Here is a 16,375-nt window from a genome sequence, read left to right as displayed (position 1 = left end):
ACCACGCGTTCGGTGGGAGACGCCTCCTCCCACTCTGCCTGATGCGTCACCTTTACTTGGCAGGTCACATGACTAGCTGGGGGGCCTTAAAGGGCCAGCTCAAGGTACACTGTAGTCTCTACCCCTCGCAATTCACCTGGGGTGGAAGAGGGAGAGAGAGATGGGGAAGCCCCCAGCCTCTGAGGGGGAGGAGGCAGTGAAATCCCACGTAGGATGCTTAAATCCCATGTGGATTTCACTGCCCTGAAAACAGGCCTAGAGCTTAATTTTGCCATATGATGCAGTGTATCCTGATGTTGTCCTAAAAAACACAGGCTAAATTGGGGGAGTGGGAGGGAGGGAAAGAATCCCACCTCTAATCTCTCTTTGGCTGGGGGCAGGGCCTACCTTTAGGAAACGGGAGGGGGTCACCTGGACTCCTGGGTTCTATTCCCCAGTCCTAGGACACCCCAGGTTCTTTACCTGGCTCTGCCACATTCTGTCACATGCCTTAAAACACCAGGTACCTAGGCAGATATTAAATAACCCACCCCCTCCCCCACACCAGCCACGGACAGACTTGGGCAAGAGCCATAACCATCTCAGGTATTGTGAGTGCCCTCCACCAGCACATGGGAGTCAGCACCTGGCTGCTCACCATCCCACCCTTAACAATCTCCTCCTGGCAGAGCCATCCTTAGGGTATGGCAAATTGGGGCAGCTGCCCTGGGCCCTGCGTTTTGGGGGGGGTGCCACAGAGCAGCCATGACTCCTCCTGCGGGGCCCGCCTGGAATTGGCGGCTCAGCCCAGCACTGCAGAAGCACAGAGACCGCCCCCTCCCCCCTTTGCGGGGGTACCACAGCTCAATGTGTTAACAAGCCCCCACACCCCCCATAGGGTCGACTCTAACCCCTCCCCTGGCACTTCATTTCACCTCAGAGCCCCTGTTCTCCCTTCTCCTCTGAACATTGTGTGCTGCACCCCAGAAGCAGCTTCATTTCAGGTGGCGGTTCAAATGTTTGCAAAATCCTTATGAATCTTCTAAAGCCTGAAAGAGGCAAAGAAGAGGAAGACTCCTAATGATTCACCTTTCTGAACAGTCTGGCAAAGGAAAGCAAACATGAGCAGACCCTTGCCAATGCTGTGGGCCTAGGCCCAGAAGTAACACGCGGCACAGAGATAACAGTCCCAGCAACAGTTATGTCTCTTATGCAATCAACAGCATCTGGCAGGGCACCAGAACAAAGACTGTTGAAACCTGATGAGGGATCCATCTGCCCCCCTCCCCCTCAATAAAATACAGTATCCACTGGGGGGAACACAGCAGCTGTTCATGCTGGGATGGGAGACATAGCTGGTGTTGAGGTGGAGTGGGGCAGCAGCAGTGATAAAGTGACAGAGGATTTGGGGAGACCTGGGAATGCAAACACCACCCCCCATCCATCTCCCCTACAGACCCTTCCAGGCCTCCACAGTGGTGGTGACACCTATCATCCATCCCACCATGGCTTTGGACTCCTGTCTCTCCATATTTCTCCTTTCCCTCCCTCTCTCCCCTTATGCTTCTCTTCCTGCCACCAACCTGTCCTAGATATACCCCTTCCCTCCAGGAACCCCTCTCTGGCCCTGTCAACAGGACCTATCACTTTGGGCATCTGCCCCAGTACAACCATGTCTAGAGCAGACTTATGGCCTCAAGTACCCCCCACCCCTGCTAACCATGGCATCACCCAGTGACAAATGGTTCTTGCTTTTGCAACCCCCCGGTCAGTTAGTGCAGGGACCAGAGCTCAGTGGGGAAAGGGACAGGGTGGGTGTGTAATGATAGGAGGAGGAACGGAAAAAAGGAAGTGGCTGGGGCTTGGGGAAACAGGGGGGCACATGGGTCCACTCCAGAGAGCACTAAATAGACAATCCCACATGAGAGCAGCTCTTAGCACATGGGGGGCAGGGGGAAGAACTGAGGGGGCTGGGACTTGACCCCTGGGGTATGGCTGGAGTGATGGATCTGGAAATCAGGACTCCTAGGTTCTGGGCTGAGAGCTGGGTGTAATGGTGAGAGCAGGGTGGGCCTGGGAGCCAGGATGCTTGGGTTCTGTCCCCAGCTCAGAGAGCACAGTTCTATGCAAGGGTTGCAGTGATAGAGCAGATCAGACCGATCCCTGTACCTCCAGAGACATGAGTTCAAGCCTGGCTCCCTTCTCCTATGAAAGCTTCCTGTTTCTCCATTGCTGTAGCCAGCTCCCTTCCTTGCACCCTGGCTCCCAGCTCTAACTTCTTCTACCCTGCAAAACCCAGGGATCCAGAAATGCAGGAACTGGTTTCCAGGATTTCATGCATGGGGCTAAGGGAACTGGCAGAGAGGCAGCATGTTCATCTGGGTCCACACCCTGGTGCTAGGATCAATCCCAGGGAATGGGCTGCAGAGTCCAGGAGCTCCTGCCTCTCATTCATCTCACCCTGCTGAACCCCAGGGGTTCAGATCCTGATTCCCATTGCAGGGGAACACATGGGAACAGGCCCCCTGTCCTGCCATAGTGCCCAGTGAGTGTCAGAGGCCTGGAAATTTGGCATCAGGAAGCAGCCCCACAAACTCAGAGTCAGGGAACACTGCTACCAGGAGGCATCTGAGAGGAGTCAGGATCCAGCACCATGGGCTCTGGACTCCCCGGCTTGGGTCCAGTTCTGTCTAGAAACAGAACTAGGCCTGTTAGAGCCCAGCACTCCTGATCCAGTGCTGCCCCCAGACCCAGTTATCTGAGTAGCTGACTCTTACCCTGCACTGGGGAGTCCTGGGGTGGCTCTGGACCTGCCCCATTAGCCCCTCAAGGGCACCTTCTCAGGCAGCCCCATGGATCTGCCTCCACACAAAAGCAGAGGCCACTGTGCCACAGAGCTGGGTGCCTTAGGGCTGTGGTTTCCACAAGAACACCAGGTTGAGATCCACCCTCACAGAGCTAGGATCCCTCCTGAGAAAGGGAAGGGGGGCTGCCACCCCCTCAGCTGGATCCAACAGGGCAGGTTTTAGACTCTGACGGAGGAACAATCCCCTCTCTGCTACCTCTTCTGCCCCTCCTGCTTCATGAGAGGCCCTGCCAAGCCAAAGTAAAAGTCCATCAGCAGGGTGTAGGAACTGTCATAATTCTGCTGCTCTGGCCCTGGTTGCGCTTGTCTGTCCTGTGTAGGTAACACCAGTCGTTAAATGCCCCTGTAACTCGTTAACCCACTCGTAAAGCAAGCTGCAGTCAGTCCTGATGTAGAATTGGAGGAAACAGTCTCTAGTATGTTGTCACCCATAATTTATATGGCAGTAAATAAAATGCTGTGCTCTGTGTAACCCAGGGGGGTGTACAACCTTGGCTAAAGCTCCTAGCAGCCATGCATGACTGTGTGTGCAGGTAACTGTGCACATGTGCAATTGTGCACATGCATGTGCAATTTCATGTGTGTATATGTGCATTTGATTTAGTGTAAGACCTGCTCTAACACCCACATGCCTCATTTCTTCAAGGATCCCACACCTTGTCTCTGCCCCAGTTACCTCTAGGACTGCCCTTAGATGACCCATTCCTAGACGACAAGCTGTTGTGACCTTACAGCAAGTCTTACCACATGCAGTGTTTTTAAGCCCCATGTTCCAGAGTCCTGGGATAATATGCAATCAACAACTTGCACTGAGGGAAAAATAACTCTCTAGCCATTGTAGCAGCAGAGGAACCCTCGGCTGTGTCATGTGATGGCCCTGGACAGCCCTGAGATGAGAAAAGAAAGATCAAAGATTAAATCCAAACTTTCTTGACTTACTGAGTCCTGAAGCTTGCCCTGTTCTGATTTGTTGTCAGCTCTGTGGCTGCCCTGGCTGGCACGTGAATAAGCCACCCCTTCTCCATCAGAAGTGCCAGGTGTTTCAAGATCACCTGTATGATATCATACCCTCCCATAGCACCCAAGATGCCTATCCCAGGATCATCACTACAGTAACCAGGTGTCACACATTGTCTTCCTGGTGCCAGGTCCATTCTTAGGTATCAGTCCCTTACCCCTGTCACCATGGTGACAGACGGTTGGCTGCCTGATATCCTCCTGGTGTCACTCACCTGCAGAAGAGGCCTGCTGTCATGGCAACCTAATACCTCATGCTCTCAGCTGTTTGGTCACCACTGCCCAGGTGCAAAGGGGGCACCAGGACAGGACATTGATCCCTGCCCTGTTACTGGGGTGAAGGCTTCCACTTGCTTTTATGCCATGTGCACACCCTGGGTGTGTAAGAGGGGCCAGTAGCCATAGTAACCAAGCACCATCTGACCTCCCACTGCTGAACTATATCACTTTGGAAGTTCTTGGGACGCCCTCAGGAAAGGGAGCCAGGAGCCATCTCTAGGTAGCTCCAGCTCCCCCCCACCCCCGCCAAATATCTGGGATTATGGCCTCAAGGGCGGGGCTGGGGTTGCGCCAATTCAAAACGGCTGCTCCATTGCCGCCCAACGTGCGCCACACCCAACATGGCGGCGGCCGGAAACGGTGTGCAACACTTCAGGTAGCTGCATGGAAACCCTACGCCTTTCCGCCACTTCCAAAATGGTGCCGGTCACGTGCCTCTCCCTCCCTCCCCCCCACCGTGCTTCGCCCTCGTTCCTCATGCCACGCTCTACGTGGCACCGCTATAGCTCCTGCAGCCCAAACACAACTTGATCCAAACCTCTTCTGCCACGCTGGGGATATGCCGCCCCATTTAGCCACTCTAAAGATGGCTGACACCGCCCAGAGGACAATACCCCACTTCCTCCGGAAATCAGCTAGGGCAGATCTCTTCCGGGGTAAGAGGCTGCTATTTCCGTACCCTCCCTCCTGTAGCTATGTCGCCTCCCATGGCGGATGGGGTTGGTGTGGCTGAGCTGCTGCTGCAGCGTCTGGATGGAGCGGGTGGCGACGGACTCTGTAGCCTGGAGGTGGCTGCCGCGCTGGGCCTAAACCACCAGCTGCTTGTGGGAGCCGTGAAGAGACTGCAGGCGCTGGGCGAAGTAGGGTGGAGCGGGGGAGCCTGGCAGAAGGGGGCGGGACTCTGGGGAGCACTGCGGAGGGAGTGGGGCGGGTCTCTCTCCACTTCCCTCCGCTCTGGGGTTGATGGGAAGGAGTCCATGGGGGGCCAGGGGTGGCTCTGGGGGGCTGGCCAGTGCTGTCCGGGCAGTGATGTGATGTAAAAGTCCATGGGAAATCTGTCTTGGCTTCCCCTTTCTGAGCTGGGACATGCGGCTCCCAGCCAGCCCCAGCCCTGGGCTGTGGTAGCTCTGTTGTATGACCACGAGGACCGTGGGCTGGAGGGGACCTGAAGGAGCTGTGACCCCCAACGCCTGTTTCTAGTTGCCTGTCCACTGCTCCCCCCTCCCTCCCCACCCCCTGCTGCATCTAGCTTGTCCTCGAGCATATTCAGTAATAGAGATTGTCCCCCTTCCCAATCCCAGTGTCTTGCTGGTCCCTGTCCCTGAGCTCTGGATCGTGTTACACCCCAGGCTGGGAGCCCTCAGGCTTGTCTCTTGGGCTGCAGTCAGCCTCAAGAGCCTGCTGCCTAAGGCCAGGCACCAGAGGCGCATAGGTGCTGTGAGCAGGAGTGCCAGGGCCCAGGAGTGGAGAGGAGTGGCATCTTGTGCTCCCTGGTGGGACTCTGTGGGGCATGTTAACTGTTCTGGGGCATGTGGAGCTTCTCCTGAAGCCTCTGGCTGAGACCCAGCCCCCCTCCCCAGGTCATTGAGGCTGAGCAGCGGTCGTCCAAGCGCTGGGAGCTGACGGCCGAGGGGACAGAGATTGTGCAGGATGGGAGCCACGAGGTGCATGTCTTCAACAGCATCCCACCTGAGGGGCTGCCCCAGAGCCAGCTCATGGTGAGGTCCCCCTTCCTCTATATTCTTTTCCCTTCCCAGCTCCCTTTTAGTTTCTTCTCTGTAGCCTTTTTGGTGTTTTCTGTGTTAAAACATTGGATTTTTCATGGTCTCATGGTTAGGGTGTCTGAGTTAACTGGCATCAGGAAGGGGAATGTGGCATAGTACAATAGCATGACCATAGGGGTTGGAAAGATGGCCATGTGGGTTTGCTCCCCAGTTCTGTGAGAGGTGGTTGAGAGCAAAGGAAGCTGGGAGCCTGGACACCTGGGTTCTTTTCCCAGCTCTGAGAGGGGATGGTATTGGGTAGGGGGTGTTGGAAGCCCAGACACCTGGGTAATGTTCTTCCTTCTGGAAGCCAAATGGACTCTGGTCAGCAGAGTAGGGCAGGGCTGGGGGGCAGGGCTTCAGGGTCTCTTTCCCATTTCTGTCTGTCTTTATGCTTCAGTTTCCATATTCATAAAGTTAACAGAACCTTGATGGGGAGAGGGGCACCTAGCTTGTGAAGCACAGGCAAGTGCTTGTGAATCTCTGTGAATCACTGGGAGGCAGCTGGCTTCCCCTCCTACCACCTAACCCCTGCTGGGAGGGTCCTGACTCCCCCTGTCTGGCATTGCCCTGACTCCTTGCCACCCTTTGTCTCTGGAGGCACTTCCCAGTGCGAAGGTCGGCTTCAGCAAGGCCATGTCCAACAAGTGGATACGGCTGGACAAGGTGGCTGAGGGAGGGCCCCACGTCTTCCGTGCTGTGAGTATCCCTTACCTGGTTGGGGGGGGGCAGGGATCCTGCACAGAGCAGTTCCCTCCTGCCCTGAGCACAGGACAGGTACTGTAACTTCTAGGCTGCACTTTTGACCCCAGCCTTCCTACCCTGTAGGTGGAGAATGTGGAGGACTCCGTGCGGGAAAAGCTGGAGTGGGTGCAGCAAGGCAAGGCTGAGAGTCTGGATGAGAAGGAACGGAATGAGCTGAGGAAGAGGAAACTGCTGGTGGAAGTGTGCGTGTGTGTCCTGTTCCCATGATCCTCCCCCTCCACCCTTGCACCCTCCTATCTTGCATCAAGCAGTCAGGACTGCAGTGATCTCTTCTCACCACTGGGAGGCAGCACCCACTGCTTCTGTTCTCTGCTATGCTGGGCACCCACAAGCCCCCCTGTGCTCCCCTGTCCAGTGGGGCTCAGATGCTGCCTTTGGCCCCTCTCAGACCCCTGCCCAGCTGGAGCCTTCCTTTGCCATGTAGCTTGTGGAGCTGCTCTTCCCAGTATGCCACATTAGTGAGGGGGAGCAGTGGATGCTGGGAGCTAGAGACCAGTGGGCTCCCTGTAACCCCATCTTCACCGCTTTTCCAGGACCCTGAAGAGCTACTGGATCCGGAAAGGCAGTGCCTTTAGCACCAGGCTTGCCAGGCAGGAGACAGAGCTGACACCTGAGATGATTGCCAGGCAAGCCCCGAACCCCACCTTTCTCCCCTGGCCCCAGAGCCTGGCATAGGAGGGGTTCTGCCCACTCCATGCACCTGGCAGTGCCATGGGTTCAAGTTTTGCTGAGATTAGAAGTCCATGTTTCCTGTGGTCTGGTTCAGCCTATAGACCTGGGCAATCCCACGGTTCCCATTTCAATGATCTTACTCTTATGTGCTGCTACCCCCCGACCCAGAAATGGGTGCATTTTGGTGGGGTGGGAAGGGCTTGCCACCAGCCCTGATACCGCCACCCCTACCCTTCTCCCTCATAGTGGCTCGTGGCACAACCTGAGCTTCAAAGCATACAACTTTGCAGCACTGGGGCTGCCCCCCAACAGCGGGCACCTGCACCCACTGCTCAAGGTGCGCACCCAGTTCCGGCAGATCTTCCTGGAGATGGGGTGAGTGTTGCTAGGGGTGGGGGAAGTCATCCTTAAGCCTTCTAAAGCACTGGGGCAGGGGGGGATTTGCCACTGACAGTCCAGGGCAGGGGGGTGCTCCCTTTTGTTCTGCCTTCCAAGGCTGGACACCCAGCTGCCTGGCTTCTATCTGAGGTTTGGGAAGGAAGCAGGGTCAGGGGGAAAGGTGCTAGAGCAGAAAAGCTGGGAACCTTGATACCCGAGTTCCATTTCAGGTCTGGGGTAGGGGACAGAGCAGGGAGACTGAGATCTAGGACACTTGGGGTCTATTCAGGGTTTAGGTAAGCTGGAGCATTAAAGCAGGGGGCCTGAGAGCCTGTCTCAAGGGCGGGCTGTCTGGGGTCTTGGAGGGGCTGGAGGGTTAGAGTTGGGGGGATTGGGAGCCCGGGTACCTGGGTTCTTTCCACAATTCTGGAAGTGAGGGGCAAGTTGTACCCCAACCCTGCTGACTATCCTTCTCTCCCATTTCTCACCAGCTTCACAGAGATGCCGACCAATAACTTCATTGAGAGCTCTTTCTGGAACTTTGATGCCCTGTTCCAGCCGCAGCAGCACCCAGCACGTGATGAGCATGACACCTTCTTCCTGCTGGGTCAGTGCCCCCCAGTGCTGGGTGGGAGACCAGGGGCCCTTACTCTCTATAGAGTGTGCCCTGAAGCAGTGAAGGGCTGAGAGCTAAGAGAGGGGGCTCTGTCATCCCTCACCCCTGTGCATGTCATCCCCCCCCAGATCCTGCTGAAGCCACCGAGTTCCCCATGGAGTACCTGGAGCGCGTGAAGCGGGTCCATTCACAGGGAGGCTATGGGTCACAGGGGTGAGTGTCCTCTCCTAGCTGACCAGGGACACTGCTGAGGCAGGACCTGCTTTCCTTCCCCCCCCCCGCCTTGCTTACTGGGGCTCAGCCCCCCTGTTCCCTGCAGGTACAAGTATGACTGGAAGCTGGAGGAGGCACGGAAGAACATCCTGCGGACCCACACCACAGCCATCAGCGCCCGCATGCTCTACCGCCTTGCCCACCAGGTGTGGTCAACCCCCAGCACCTCCGGGGGGGGGGGGGGGCTTGGGAGGAGGCTGGCCATGATTGACATGCTTTCCCCCCAGAAGGAGAAGTTCACACCTGCCAAATACTTCTCCATCGACCGGGTCTTCCGCAATGAGACTTTGGATGCCACCCACCTTGCTGAATTCCACCAGATTGAGGGGGTTGTGGCTGACTATGGCTTAACCCTTGGTGACCTCATGGGCACCCTGCGCGAATTCTTCACCAAGCTGGGTGAGCCGAGGGGTGGGGAAGGGCAGATCCCTGCCTGCAGGGGCAGAAGGAGTAGGAGAGGGGTTAAGATCCTTGTGGGGGAGCATCTAGGATCCTTGGCACCTGCAGGGCTGAGCAGAGGTGGGGTGGAATGTACCAGGGCCCCAGGCTGGGTATGCCTGTGGAGCCCAGGGTGGCACCAGTGGTCTCTTGCAACCCCCCCCCCCCCCAACCTCTCACAGGAATCACCCAGCTGCGTTTCAAGCCAGCCTACAACCCCTACACGGAGCCCAGCATGGAGGTGTTCAGCTACCACCAAGGTGAGAAACTGTCCTTTTTCAGGAGTGGGGTGACCCCACTCCATTGGTAGCTGCTGGAAGCACCTCCCCCTAGCCCTATTCATGGGGGTGGGCAGTAGTACAGCAGGACTACTGTAGCACCCTACTCTTCCTCCTAGGGCTCAAGAAGTGGGTGGAGGTTGGGAACTCTGGCATCTTCCGCCCGGAGATGTTGTTGCCCATGGGGTTGCCCGAGGGTGTCTGCGTCATTGCCTGGGGCCTCTCCCTGGAGCGGTGAGTAGGAGCTGGGCCCTGGCAGCTGGAGATAGAGGGTAATGGTTGAGACCTTGGGGGGGGGGCAGAGGGCTGTGGGTTGGGAATGAGGGGCCCTGATAGGGCCTGGAGCGGCTAGGAATTGGGGAAAAGGAGCCCTAGTGGAACTGGGTAGTGCCTGGTCTGTGCCCACCCTGACACCCATCTCCCCTCCAGCCCCACTATGATCAAATACGGGATCAACAACATCCGTGAGCTGGTTGGGCACAAGGTGAATCTACAGATGGTCTACGACTCACCCCTCTGCCGCCTCGACTCGTAGGGCCAGGACCCTCTGACCTCCCCCTACTATTTATTTGCATCCCCTGTGCTGATACCCTGCAGCCCATCCCTACAGATAGCCAAGGATGCCCTCTCTCAGAGGGCACTAGAGCCCCCTGCCTGGTTCTAGTTCAGCTCCTGGGAGGGCTCTGGCTAGCGGGAATGCGGCTGGGGCTATGTCAGAGCTGCCTCTGTGGGCAGTGCTATAGCCTGGCGCATATCAGGGTGGGAAACTGGGCATACATGGAAGGGGATAGAATCAGCTGCTCAACTCCCCCAATAAAACATCATGCCTGGGTCTGGTGTCTCTGGGTGGTTGGACAGTGCAGGAGCAGGCAGTTCTGTGGGCGCAGGAAGCGGAGCATCTGGGTTTTGTTTTTCTTGCAGGGTCAGGTCTTTTGTTCTGATCCTTTCCAGTCCTGCTGGAGAAAGGGGGCCTGAGTGTGGGGTAGGGGATGCCTGTAATTTGAGGTGACATAGTTACTGCTGGGTCCATCTTGAAATCAAGCTTTTATTGTACAGAAAACTGCCTCTTGGTCCCAGCAGTGCTAGAGACCTCCCCTTCTCTCACCCCCCCCCCCCACACACACACATTCTACCCAGCTGCCCCCATGCTCAGAGATGCCCCTCAGGTTGAGGAGGGGGTGGTAGGCAGGGGGCAAGCCTGTTCACCCAGGGGGATCCAAGCCAGCCTAGCAGGCTGAGGCTTGTGTGGCTAGGGGAGGAGGTGAGGAGGTGGCAGTAGGGCATGGACTCCCCTGCCCCCACATGAAGGTGGAGGGACCTCACCTGCCCTGGGGCATTGTCCATTGTGGGTATCGAGTCCTAGCCCCTCAAGCCAGCATCCAGCATGGTCCCATGTGGCTCTTGCCCTATGTGGCCTCCTCCAGGGCAACCTGCACATCCCCAGGACCACAGGCCATGGGGCTGGAAGCAGCACAAGGGCCTTGTGCGTGCAGGGCTGTGGCCTCCCCATCACTGTCCTTGTTTGCCGGATTGGGCTGCAGTCGCAGCAGGCAGTCTGGGGTAGATGGGAGGGTATTGAGAGCTGTGCTGGCTCCTCCCTCCCTGCCTTGCCCCATTCCAGGCTCACCAACAAGGTCGTGCACCAGGTCTCTGAGCAGGTGTCCCACGATGGCATAAGCCACAACCACCACCACCAGGGCAGCCATGAGCAGATAGAGCACGGCCTTGGGCAGAGGTGTGAGGTTGTGGAGTGGGGTTGGTGAGTCGCTGAGCAGAGGACTCTCATGGGATGTGGCACGAGGGGACAGGAGCTCCGCTGGGTCTGTGCGGTGGGTGCCAGTCAGGTTCGTGGGCTGGACCTCAGATGCTGCTTCCATGTCTTGGAGCCCAGCTGCCAGCAATATAGACTGGGCTGTCTGCAGCACCAGCAGCAGAAACTGAAGCAAGGGAGGGAACTCGAGGTGGGCAGGCTGACTTTGGACTGCTTTCTTCATTCTTCCCCAAGCATCATGGATTCCAGAGGCAAGGGGGAGTGAGCCCCAAATATGACCCCAGGTGGATAGTCAAGACACCTGGGTTCTCTCCAGCTGTAAGAAGAGGGTCTAGTCTAATGGGTGAGATCCAGGGGTTGGGGAAGGGGGCAAGGGCTAGGATTCCTAGGTTCTCTTCCCAGTTGTGAAGGAGGAGTCTGGTCTAGTGGGTGAGGACCAGAACACCTGGGTTCTCTCCCCTGCTCTGCCAGGAGCAAGCGAGAGTCTAGCAGGGACCTGCTACTGTCACAGCCAGTACATGAGGTGCAGAGAAGGCCCACTGAAAGGAGAAAGCCCTGGCCTGAAGGTATCCATCACCTACCCAGATGATTCTCCAAGGTGGGAGCTGGGGGCTGTGGGGCACAGCGCCCACAGGAACAGTCCAGGGCTTGGCTGAATTGTATGAGGGGCGCAGCAGTCTGGGTACAAAACCAATGAATAAGCCTGAGATTTAAGGGGCTTAAGAAGGGCCACCCTGCCCCCCCCCAATCTTCCTGTGTCCTGCCAGGTCTCAGGAGAGTGGGGCAGAGGGATGGGTGAGGCAGTAATGGCACCCAGAGGGAACATTTTGGAAGGGAAAAGGAGAGAAATTTTCTGCAGCTGGAGAGAGAACAGCAGGACTGTAAGTAAAGGCAGAAGTGGGACCCCTGACTCCACTACCTGCCTCCCCCAGCCAGGGTCAGAACCCAGGATCCCTGGCATCCAGCCTCTAAGGAATGCTTTCCCACTCCGACTTTCCCCTGCCTCCTTACCTGGGCTGCCTGAAGTCTGCTCCAGTGTGGTTGCTAGGCCCTGGAGAGGGGCCGGGATCTGGAAGCAAACCCAACTCGGCTCAGCTGGCCCAGGGTGCAGCAAGCCCTGCCACCATCTGGAACAATTAGAGACTCACAGCTGGAGGTAAAAATTAAAGCGGGACTCCTCCCACTTGGGTGATGTCACAGCTGGGGCTGGGGTTGATTGGCTTTCCAGAGGAATTGGGGAATGGAGAGCAGGGAAAGGCTAGATGCAGCTCTAGGGCTGAGAAGAGTCTGGGGGTGTAAGGGCTAGAAGTCAGGACACCCTGGTTTTCTCCCTAGCTCTGGAAGGGGAGCATGGACTAGTAGGGCATGGAGAGGGTGGGAACCAGGACACCTGCGTTCCTTGCCTGGATCCAGGAGGGGAGTGAAGTCAAATGTTAAGAGCAAAGGGAGACAGGAGTCAGGACTCCAAGGTTTTACCTCCAGCTCTGTGAGAGGGTTAATTTGATGGGGGGTGGGGGGAGGGGAGAAGCTGAGAGTCCAGATGCCTAGGTTCTGTTCCTGGCTCTGGCCTGTACCTGCCTCTGGGACAGGCAAAGCAGATGTATCTAGCATAAGACAGAGATGCACCCAGTGGCAAGAGCAGAAAGGCTGCAGCACTAGGGAGCTCCTAGCTTTGCTATTCATGCATCTCGCCCCCATGGGAATTGAGATGAAGAGCACGATGGGGCTGGGTGTAAGGACTCCTGGGTTCTGGCTGCAGGAGGGGGTTAGGGTCTAGTGGACTAGGGTGGTGGCAGGGTCAACATTTATACTTGTCTTCTGATGATGAGTCTGTGCCCTGTCTCAGGGGGTCATTAGAAGGCTAGGACTCAACACAGGATCTACCTCCTCCAGCCTTAACCCTTTGCTTCCAGCTTAAAACACCATCTAAAACACAGATTTTAAGCTAAATGCTATGTCCAGGAGTTAGGAGCAGTAACAAGAGTCTAGTGTCCTCTATTAAAAGGAGATAAAGTAAGAAGATGTAGCTAGAGGCATCCATGAGGCCAGTGCTGTTAAGTGGTAGCAGCAGAAACCTCTGTTCAGTAGGCTGAGCCCAGGGAATACAGTCTCCTGCCTTCTATTCATCTGCTCACAAAAAAAACAGGAGCTGGAAGTGTGAAGAGCAAGGTGTTAATGAACCAGCATCAGCACCAGGCGCAGGGAGCTGGTGTAAAACACTGAATGCAGCACTGGGGCTCTCTGTGCAGGAAGCCTGGCAGCTTAGCACCATCCTGGTGAAAGGCACCAGCCTCTACTTGATGCTGTCCAGGTAAAGTGAAGTCAGTCTCATGGCATGAAGCAGGAGACTGGATCCTGGGATTGGGGCCCATATTGGGAGTTGCAGAGGTGGAGGCCCAAAGGAGTTTGGAGCACAACCAAAGGAATCAGTGACAGCTGCGCACAGTTCACATTGCCACAGCTCCCATGGCATCAGCTTAATTGTCATGAAGATGGCAGGATGGAGGAAGAGGGGACCAGTGGGGATTTGATGACACTGACAGGGACACACAGGCTGAGAGTCGGAGATGCTAAAGAGCCGGAGGGAATTGCAGTGGGGATAGGGTTAATGTGTCCAGCAACCTCAGTCAAAAAGGCCCCTTTGTATTAATCGCAATTGTGCTTTTGCCTCCCCCTGCTACCAGTGTAAAACTAGAGCAACGGCAGACAGATCCCTGGGGCAGGAGAGAGGAAACAAGCCCTCTGCCCCATCAGCCAGAAACCTATGGACTTGTTGATCAGACTGGCCTGGATTCAAACAGTCTGGCAACCTGAATTTGCAAGCAAACCAGCCTCTGTGCCAAAGTGGCCTAGCTCCTGTGGTGCAAGGGCAGCTGTCAAAGCTGGTGCTAACAGCATTCAGGTGACAAGGTGAGAAGCTGGGATGTCAGACACTGGCACCTCCACTGTTATAAATAGCACCCTGCTGCTCCCAGCATTGGTGCCAAGCTCCTAGGAAGCTTCTCTTGATCCTCTTACAGGCAAGGAAACAGCCCTGATGTGCTGAGTCCAGGGGAAATAAAACACCCACTGAATCAAATGGGTCGCTAACTGGCTGGAGGTCTGCACCCAGATGGTGGTGGTGGATGGGTCATTTTTGACCTGGAGGGATGTGGGCAGTGGGGTTCCGCAGGGCTCAGTCCTCAGGCCCACACTTCAACATCTTCATCAGTGACTTGGATGAGGGGGTAAAAAGCACCCTGTTCAAATTGGCTGATGACACTAAGATGTGGGAGGATGTGGGCATGCTAGAAGGAAGGAATAGGGTACAATCGAACCTAGACAGGTTACAGGGGTGGGTGGACAAGAATAAGATGGGATTCAACATGGACAAGTGCAAGGTGATGCACCTGGGGAGGAACAACCAGCACTAGACCTACAAGTTGAGGAACTCACTTCTTGTCAGGGCAGAGGCAGAAAAGGATCTTGGAGTCAACATTGATGCCAAGATGAATATGGACAGGCAGTGTGGGGGTGCAGTCAGGAAGGCCAACTGCACCTTGTCATGCATCCACAGATGCATCTCAAGCAGGTCCAAGGAGGAGATCCTCCCCCTCTGTGCGGCACTGGTCAGGCTGCAGGTGGAGTACTGCATCCAGTTCTGGGCACTGCACTTCAAGAAGGATGTGGACAACATGGAGAGAGTCCAGAGGAGGGCCACTTGCATGACTAGGGGGCAGCAGGGCAGGCCCTACGAGGAGAGGCTACGGGACCTGAACCTGTTCAGCCTCCACAAGAGAAGGCTGAGGGGGGATCTAGTGGCCATTTACAAACTAGCCAGGGGGAACCAGCAGGCATTGGGGGAGTCCCTGTTTCCCTGAGCACTCCCAGGAGTGACTAGAAATAACAGTCACAAACTGGCAGAGGGTAGATTCAGACTAGACATCAGGAGGCACTACTTCACTGTCAGAGCGGCTAGGATCTGGAACCAACTTCCAAACAAAGTGGTGCTGGCTCCTACCCTGGGGGTCTTTAAGACAAGGCTAGACGAACACCTTGCTGAGGTCGTTTGACCCCAGTACTCTTTCCTACCATGGCAGAGGGTCGGACTTAATGATCTGCTCAGGTCTCTTCCGACCCTACCAACTATGAACCATATTTGTAATCGTGGGAGCAGCGGATCTGGGGTGCCCCCAAACAAAGCCTTTTTCATTCATGTTTGGGTGTGGGGGCTACATTTTGAGTGCCCAAGCTGAGACAAGAAGGGGCAGAGGATGGATATGGGCTAATGCAGTGTGGTCTAGACAGAAAAGTAGTGCCTTCAGCGATGCAAAATGCCCTTTCACTCTGTTATAGCTATCTAGAATAGGCTTGTTTTTCCTGCTGTCCTTGAACTGAAAGGAAGCATTAAGATATAGAAGATGCCTTTCTAGGGAGGCAAGAGAGCAAGGAGCTGAGGATCAGCTGCTTTCTAGTTCCATGTTAACGCAGTGCCTTTCCTCACTCTTAAATCCTCTCAAAAGAAAAAAAATCCACACAAGCACACCAAGTCCCATGTTATATGAGGTAGAAGATGCTGCTATTCCAACCCCTAACAGATAACATGGGTAAAAATAACACAGGCTGGAAGAACTAGCCTGTGATGTCACCCTAATCCAGGACTACACAAGTCCTTAATGGGTGGAATTGTGTAGGAGGGTTTTTGGCTTTGACTGAAGTCCCCTCCATCCCAAACCTGTGAAATTAGGTATTTGCTGCAACTTTCTTGTTTAGATGTTTTTCTTTCATCCAGAACTGAAGTGAGCCAAAGATTGGGGAGGGGGGAGCTGCATTACAGATAGGGGAGAAAGAAATATCTATGTTGTGAGTAGGGTTGCCAAGTCTGTTTGAAACTATATTGGGAGGTTTCCAAAAAGCCAACATACCAGCAACACACAACGTTAATGTGCCTGTATATATCAGTTATGGATTATGGTACATAGACTTTACATCAGGAAAGCAAATGCACATTACTATTGCATTTTAACAACCCACTTGACTACTGTACAAATCAGATTCAACATCTGATATCTATTTTTATGAATGCCCTATAATTTATCTCCTGGGGATTTACATCCAATCCCTGGAGACTCCAGGGCAATCCTGGAGGGTTGGCAACTCTAGGTAGGAGGGAACCAAGGATTTTTCAGGTGATCTGTTTTGCTGAACCACCTATGTCGTTGGGATAAACCGACTTTTGAATACACGATGTTCTTCCCCTTTTAGGAAGGCAGACAATACCCTCGTCCGGAGGCAGGTTTG

General features: G+C 55.3%; 1 protein-coding gene across 4 annotated transcripts; it reads left to right on the top strand.

Moving 5' to 3' along the window:
* The first annotated feature begins 4,809 nt into the window (after positions 1-4,809).
* FARSA (phenylalanyl-tRNA synthetase subunit alpha) lies at positions 4,810-10,156 on the top strand. 4 transcript variants are annotated; one of them, XM_090059443.1, is made up of 13 exons: positions 4,810-5,001; positions 5,722-5,859; positions 6,505-6,603; positions 6,733-6,851; positions 7,203-7,295; positions 7,588-7,716; positions 8,211-8,326; positions 8,464-8,548; positions 8,637-8,754; positions 8,839-9,007; positions 9,229-9,306; positions 9,444-9,558; positions 9,754-10,156. In XM_090059443.1, the coding sequence occupies exons 1-13, from the start codon at positions 4,837-4,839 to the stop codon at positions 9,857-9,859; spliced, it is 1,530 nt and encodes a 509-aa protein (XP_089915569.1). In that variant the 5' UTR covers positions 4,810-4,836; the 3' UTR covers positions 9,860-10,156. The 4 variants fall into 4 exon arrangements, with proteins under 4 accessions (XP_089915569.1, XP_089915571.1, XP_089915570.1 ...); XM_090059445.1 differs by having other exon boundaries at positions 4,811-5,001; positions 8,655-8,754; XM_090059444.1 differs by having other exon boundaries at positions 4,811-5,001; positions 8,655-8,754; positions 8,836-9,007.
* Positions 10,157-16,375: the final 6,219 nt, after the last annotated feature.

Source organism: Crocodylus siamensis, chromosome 8 (assembly GCF_052110815.1).
Source record: "Crocodylus siamensis isolate JL-2025a chromosome 8, ASM5211081v1, whole genome shotgun sequence".
In the NCBI taxonomy this organism is placed as follows: Eukaryota; Metazoa; Chordata; order Crocodylia; family Crocodylidae; genus Crocodylus; species Crocodylus siamensis.
The sequence above is the reverse complement of the archived record's forward strand: the minus strand, read 5'-3'. Positions and strand labels throughout refer to the sequence as shown.

What these genes read in the sequence shown, in the direction of transcription:
- FARSA (XM_090059441.1), top strand. Translation starts at nt 4,837, where the DNA reads ATGTCGCCTCCCATGGCGGATGGGGTTGGTGTGGCTGAGCTGCTGCTG. An exon ending in GACTGCAGGCGCTGGGCGAA is followed by an intron (nt 5,002 to 5,721) that starts GTAGGGTGGAGC and finishes CCCCCTCCCCAG; the next exon opens with GTCATTGAGGCTGAGCAGCG. An exon ending in CAGATCTTCCTGGAGATGGG is followed by an intron (nt 7,717 to 8,210) that starts GTGAGTGTTGCT and finishes ATTTCTCACCAG; the next exon opens with CTTCACAGAGATGCCGACCA.